Here is a 7,320-nt window from a genome sequence, read left to right on the forward strand (position 1 = left end):
GCCCTAAGGCCTCCATTGCGTATGCAGCTAGAATGGTACTAGCTTGTACCATCCTTGGGAAAATTATGTAAGGAGTCACTCAGATCATTTTCTGTAGGTTTTAGTTCTCTCACAGAGCCCCTGCTGGAGAACTAGACCAGCGCTGTTGCTCATAGTCAGTTGAATAACTGCAGGGCCCACAAAGGGATGACGGCAGCTTCGATCAGGGGCATGGCGGCAAGGACTGAGAGAGAGGTACTGAGAATGGGGAGAGGTGGGGTTCGACAACTTGAGGGCGAGGTCAAGAATGATAAGGCTCATGTAGGCTCTGGCTTGATTGATTTGTTGGATAGTGTTGCCATTTCCTAAGATGAGAAATACTGGGAACTTAGAATTTTATGGTGGAATGGGCGGGGGCTTCCATTTTATCTGTATTGAGCTCAAGTAGTTCCAATATCCAGGTTCATGAAGTCTGGTAAACATGCAATGTGGTAGTCAAAAAAAGAATTTCCATCTATTTGCAGGGTCAGAAGACTGGTTTAGGCATGATTTTCAAGGGAGGACATTTATCTAAGAATCATCATTTGCCCACCAGTACTTTCTGTTATGATGGGAAATGTTCTGTATCTGCATTGTCCACTATAGTAAGCACTAGCTCCATGTGGCTATTTAAATTTTAGTTAACCTCAGTCATTATCAGAAATATTCAGACCCTTCAAAACTGCTTATTAGTGCTTTGGCAAGACATGGTCCAGGGTATTTCATAAGGTGTTTTATTGTGTAAGTCATTTACTTTGTACTTATTTGCTTTACATTGCCTCTCAATTTTTTTTCCTTCTCAAAAAACCAAACTTTTAGTAGCAGAAATCAGATTTGTGGTTGCCACAGGTGGGGAGTTGTGGGGAGATTGGATAAAGGGGGATCAAAAGGTACAAACTTCCAGTTGTAAGATAAGATAAGTTCTGGGGATGTAATGTACAACATGGTGACTGTAATTAACAATAGTGTATTGTATATTTGAAAGTTGCTAAGAGAATAGAAAAAAGATTTGTAACTGTGTGAGGGGAAGGATGTTAACTTATGGTGATTATTTCACAATATATATTTAAATCATTTTGTTGTATGCCTTAAACTTACACAATATTACATGTCAATTATATCTCAATAAAACTGGGGGAAAATAATTTTCTTCTTCTTTCTAGCTCTTAGGGAATTTTCTTCAGTGGTATGGCATTTTCTCAAACAAAACTCTTCAGGAATTATCAATAGACGGTTTATTAAATAGATACATTCTCATGGCTTTTCAGAATTCAGAATATGGCGATGACAGCATCAAAAAAGCCCAAAATGTGAGTTAAATGACACATATTGTAGTTTTTAAAGCATACGAGTTAAGATGGATTAAGTTTTCCTTGTTGGAAGAGATTTGAGAATTTCATGAAAACCCCTTTGATTATCGAAGTTGGTGTAATGTTTACAATCTCCCCTTAGCGTTTTTTACATAAAAAGTTGTACTGTTATATATGTGTATATTTGTCCTTCTATCCATCTATCTATATCAATATTTTTATGGGTATTAATGAAAGTTTTAATTTGGGGATAATTTTTTAACAGTTGAATGAATGCTATTTTAAGTGTTACTAAAGAAATGGTCTCTTCTCTCATTTAACAAATAATTTTAGTTAATTTTTTTTTACTTCATATACGTGAGTTATACAGTTTTGATAATTTTTTAAACTATTTTTTAAGCAATCATATGATTAAAGAAAATGTGCAAGTACAGTACAGTTTTTTGACCTAACCACATCAGAGTAATTCTCTGACATGATACTCCCTTACCCTCAAATAGTTTTGTGTCTGTTTCCTATAAACGTGGATTTTCTTGTACGTGATTACAATATGACCATCAACATCAGGAAATTAACATTTATATATTACTGTCACCTAATCCTTAGGCCCCTTTTCACGTTTTATCAGCTATCTCAATAATATCCAAAGGAACTGGCAAAAGAAATTCACAGATCATCCTTTGCATTTAATTGTTATGTCTCTTTAGTCTCCTTTAATCTGGAAGAGTGCTTGATTCCTTGACCTTCATACTTGACACTTCTGAAGATGATAATAAGCCAGTTATTTTGTAGAATGTCCCTCAGTTTGGGTTTGTCTGATATTCTCTCATGAATAGATTCAGATTTTGCATCTTTGTCAGGAATTGTCCTAGACTTCATTAGTGTGAGTCCCTTCAAGTCCCTCTGTGACCTTGTGGCATGTCCTCTAATTTGGGGGGAGCACTTTCTTGCTTTCTGGCACATGATGTTCCGGGCTTACCTTGTACCTGCTTGGCCCAGCTCTGGAATCAGTTGTTTCTCCAAGCATCCCTGGGTTCTTTGGTGGGGAGTGGTCTCTACCCACTGGCTGCTTTCTCCCGGGTGGGAAACAGCCTCCCCTTGCTCGGGTTTTGGTACCCCATGCCAGGTTGCCACCATGCCTTGTTCACGTCCTGCTTGGGCTCTTGCCCTAGGCTGCCCCTCCGGTGTGATGCTCTCTTCACTCCTCTGGGCCAGCACGGCTCCTGCTGCCAGCAAGGATGCCTACTTACTGAACTGTTCGGCACTGGGAGAGGCTGCAGTTTGGTACTTACGCTATACATGTGTTTACATCAAAAGCTGCTGATCAAAGGACAGTTCAGTTCATTTAGGGCTTTCTGGAAGACTGGAAAATGAAGCAATTGGTTATCCATTTTATGTCCCTAATTTACTTAAATATTGGAGAAATTATTTTATCTTTTGCTTTGAGTGTCTATATATTGAAGTTTAAAATTAGGGTATATCTAGGTGTATTTGTATAGTTTATGTAGAAAATCAGGTTTAAAAGAATATCCCTTCTAAGTAATTAGTTATATGTTGCTCAATAGCAAGTCTTCTAGTTTAATACATTATACGCATTATCTAGACTCAGCTTTTAGATGCTTTAATTTATTTTTGTTTTAACTGTTTACATGTTTCTTCTTCATAGGTGATCAGTTGTTTCCCCAAGCAGTGGTTCATGAATCTGAAAGGAGAAAGAACTATTTCTCAGTTAGAAAACTTCTGTCGATACCTTGTACACTTAGCAGATACAATTTACAGAAACAGTATCGGGTGCTCTGATGTGGAAAAAAGAAATGCAAGGTAATTGTTTGTAATTATTGAATGAAACAGTGATCTAGAGTCTTTAGTTGTTAGGTTTAGTATGATTAAAATGTTTTCAGTAGAGACATGTTTATATTTTACTTTAATTTTTATTTTATTTTGATTCTTTCTTTTTCTTTAAATTAATTTATTTATTTTTGGCTGCTCTGGGTCTTTGTTGTTGCACGCGGCCTTTCTCTAGTTGCAGAGAGCGGCAGCTACTCTTCATTGCGGTGTGCAGGCTTCTCATTGTGGTGGCTTCCCTTGTTGCCGAGCACAGGCTCGAGGCACATGGGCTTCAGTAGTTGTGGCTCGCAGGCTCTAGAGCGCAGGCTCAGTAGTTGCGGCGCACGCACAGGCTTAGTTGCTCTGCGGCCTGTGGGATCTTCCCGGACCAGGGCTTGAACCCATGTCCCCTGCATTGGCAGGCAGACTCTTAATCACTGTGCCACCAGGGAAGCCCTATATTTTACTTTAAATTGTAAACATTGACTTAGTATTGATAAACCTACCAAAAATACACATTATTTTTTTCATTTTTATAACTTTTACCTAATCTTTTTTCAATGTTATTTATGAAGATATTAAGGGAAGATTTCTGGTAAGTGAATCATTGCTTTTTCTGTCTCCTCCCTTGAATAATTGGGGAAATCTCAGCCTCTTAGAATGTCATGGATCTTGGTCTTTGGAGGTTCATTTTACAGATATAAACCCTAGAAAAGATAGTCACTGAAACCCAGAGTATATTGAAGGTTATATCTCAATTTTGAGATGTTTGTGCTCTCTGTTGAGTTTTTCTATATCCATATCGTGGACTAAGTCATCACTCATGATTTATGGGGAGCAGCTTATACATATTTTTTATCAAGGTTTCAAGGAAGGAATGAACAAACAAACCATTACCGCTTTTTCAGTACATTGTCTTGGGTGTTCATGGAATTTGGGGGTAGATCTCTAGCATAAGAAGTAAGTAATAGTAATAATAACAACTAGTACCATTTGGAAGAATTTTTATTTTTATTTTGTTTTTCGTGTTTTTTTTTTTTTAATTTTTTTTGGCCACACTGCATGGCTTGTGGGATCTTAGTTCCCAGACCAGGGATTGAACCCAGGCCCACCGCAGTGAAAGTGCCAAATCCTAACCACTGGACCACCAGGGAATTCCCAAAGACGAATTTTATTTTTTAAAGTTTCATTTCATATATTCTTCCTAATGTCAGAGTTTCATTTTCATTTTGATCACACCATTAGTCATACCCCCTAACAAAATCTTTTTCTTTTCCACTGTTCCCCTTCCAGGAAAAAGAACCTTATTTTCTTGAGAGAAAATTTGCTATCTTTTATAATAAAATTAAAGGCAAAGTAGATAGTAAATACTTCAGCGGTTAAAAAAAAAATCTTTGCCAGGTGATTTTGGGGTTTGTTTTTGGCCACACTGTGTGGCTTGTGGGGTTTTAGTTCCCCGACCAGTGATCGAACCCAGGCCCTTGGCAGTGAGAGCTCAGAGTGCTAACCTCTGGACCACCAGGGAATTCCCTGGTTTATATTTTTATTTCATCCTTAACATGTCATTTTGCTGTTGGTTTTTATTTATTGGCACTAATATTTCTCCTCAATGTGTTGTTTTTTACTAGATAAATCTTATTCACTTCACTTTTTTTAAAACTTTGATTTATATATGTAACAGTGTTTTTGTTTGGGAATAAATATCAACAAACAGTATTTACTTTTCTATGGAAAAGAATTTCAGCAGCTGTTTAAGCACCTACTGTGTGCAGTGCACATAAAGTAGGTTCCACTTTATGAGTGTGAGTCAGAAAATCTTAAAAATTATAATCCTTCCCTAGAAGGTGCTTACTACAATTTTGTAGAGAAGAGACAGCTAATAATGTCACATTGTGTGTTGTTTCTCACAAGTGGTTCAAACTATTGTAAATGTTAAAAGTAGTTCCTGGCAGCATCACCTGGGAGCTTTGTTAGAAACACAGATTCTGAGGCCCCGCTCCAGACCTACCTAACAGAATTCTGAAGGTGGGGCCTGGTGATCTTTGTTTTAGCACTCTTCTAGGTGATCCTGATGTATGCTAAAATTTGAGGATTACTGAGAATGACTTCTAGCTGGGTGATAAAAGAAGCCAGGTTGGGCTTCCCTGGTGGCGCAGTGGTTGAGAGTCCGCCTGCCGATGCAGGGGACATGGGTTTGTGCCCCGGTCCAGGAGGATCCCACGTGCCGCGGAGCAGCTGGGCCCATGAGCCATGGCCGCTGAGCCTGCACGTCCGGAGCCTGTGCTCTGCAGTGGGAGAGGCCCGCGTACCGCAAAAAAAAAAAAAAAAAAAGAAGAAGAAGCCAGGTTATACTTTATTAGTGAATTTTGGAGGAGTGGAAACTACTCTGGATCTTGATGGGTTGGTCATGAATACCCACGAATATAATTTGTGTTCCAGGTGTACTCTGGGAGAGCTAGGACTCTGGTTTGGGAAGGAATGGAAGGCAGGGCTCTGAAGTCGTTAAGTTAGGCAATAGAGTGCTTTCTCTCCTTTCTCGGTATTAATGAAAATCATGGATCTGAATGAGATTTTGGGGTGTTTTTATTTTTGAAAATGGGTCCTCTGTTATCTGGGCATTTAAACATGGGCAGGTTTTTTTTTTTAATATGGACAATTTTTTTTTCCACATGCTGTAACCTGCTGATCCGTGTTTCCTTTTTTCTCCTTTAGGGAAAACATAAAACAGATAGTAAAACTCCTTGCAAGTGTTCGAGCTCTGGATCACGCTATGTCTGTTGCAAGTGACCACAATGTGAAAGAATTTAAGTCTTTGATCGAGGGAAAATAGATCTGTGAGACTGAAAAGAAGCCTATTTGTTCTAATACCATTCCCAATGTAAAAATTTTGTATATATGTAAAGTTTCTTAAACTGTAAAATATTGACTCTTGTTTTAATACAAAGAACATTATTAATATTCAATACTGTGTCCTTAAATGCCATTTCTTCGGAATGAAAGGAATTCAGATTATTTCTAGGAAGTCTGTGAATGGTTTCCTTACTGCCTGTCATACTTTGTTTACAGAAGTATTTTATATGGTCATTTAAATTAACCCTCTCAGCTAATTGTTCTCTGTAAACAATGTGTGCAGTGTATATTGTATAATTATGCATATATATATATATATATATATATATATTTATACCACCATGGAGTTACTTTCACACTGGAAATTTGTGGTGTTTTTCTACAGAGTAAGCCTTTTAACAGCAGAAAATTATTCAATAGCAAATTGTCTTAGGGGAATTACTACACTCTTGCAACAAAAGGGCTGACAAGTGATTATTCGTCACCTTTTGGTTAGCAGTTGCTATCACCATAGCTGTGCTGCCTTAAAATTGAGAGTTGAGTGTGGACTTAGTCACTGGTGAATGGTGAACTTTTCTTCCTTGAATTAGCATTACAGTCAACTGTACGTTTAATGTGAGCTCTAAATAAATATATGCAACATAGGTTTTTGAAAAGAACATAGAAGTTTCATTTTTGGAAATAATAGATCCACAACCTAATGCATGGTTTGGGGCTGACTCTCTTGTCTCATTCATGATTTTACTCCCTGACCAGCTTAAAAAAATACATGCATTTGAATTTTAGTAATCTAGCATTATATTTTAAATCTCACATATGTGAGTTATGATATGCAATAAAGAACACGCCTTGCTGATTAGCTACACCCAAGCAGTTTAATATCCATGGTCTTCTGTAATGTTTATACCATGTTGTAAATACTCAGAGAACTTGTTTTAAAGTTTATGCTTTCTGATTCTGTGATTTTCAAAAGAGGAACTTTTTGGAAATTAAGGACTATTGTTTGATAATTATATATGTAATTAAGCTTTAGCCAAGCATTAAATTAATTTTTAAATAGAACCTTTGTTGTATTTGGCTGGCGACTAATTTTAGTTGGAGCATTTCAAATGACTAATATAGTGAGACTATTAGCATGTGTACCCTTGGTCAAGTCCAGTAATATTTAGAACAGTGTCATGCACTCTAATTGCTCTGTCAATTTTATCTTTATTGTAGGATCATTGCTTATCCCTACAGATTCATTCTGGATGAATTTTTTGTTACAACTCAGTGGCCTACTAAATAGAATTAAACTAGAACATTTATTCTCAAC

General features: G+C 37.2%; 1 protein-coding gene across 1 annotated transcript in view; it reads left to right on the plus strand.

Annotated features, from left to right (window-relative positions):
- PAXBP1 (PAX3 and PAX7 binding protein 1) overlaps positions 1–7,064 on the plus strand; it is a 33,577-nt gene extending 26,513 nt beyond the window's left edge. The window contains exons 16-18 of the mRNA XM_007447411.1: positions 1,182–1,328; positions 2,995–3,149; positions 5,868–7,064. Of these exons, the coding sequence (XP_007447473.1) occupies positions 1,182–1,328; positions 2,995–3,149; positions 5,868–5,985 (420 nt within the window). The 3' untranslated portion in view covers positions 5,986–7,064. The remainder of the gene's footprint in view (positions 1–1,181; positions 1,329–2,994; positions 3,150–5,867) is intronic.
- The last annotated feature ends 256 nt before the right edge of the window (positions 7,065–7,320 follow it).

Source organism: Lipotes vexillifer, unplaced genomic scaffold (genome assembly GCF_000442215.2).
Source record: "Lipotes vexillifer unplaced genomic scaffold, Lipotes_vexillifer_v1.1 scaffold689, whole genome shotgun sequence".
NCBI lineage: Eukaryota > Metazoa > Chordata > Mammalia > Artiodactyla > Lipotidae > Lipotes > Lipotes vexillifer.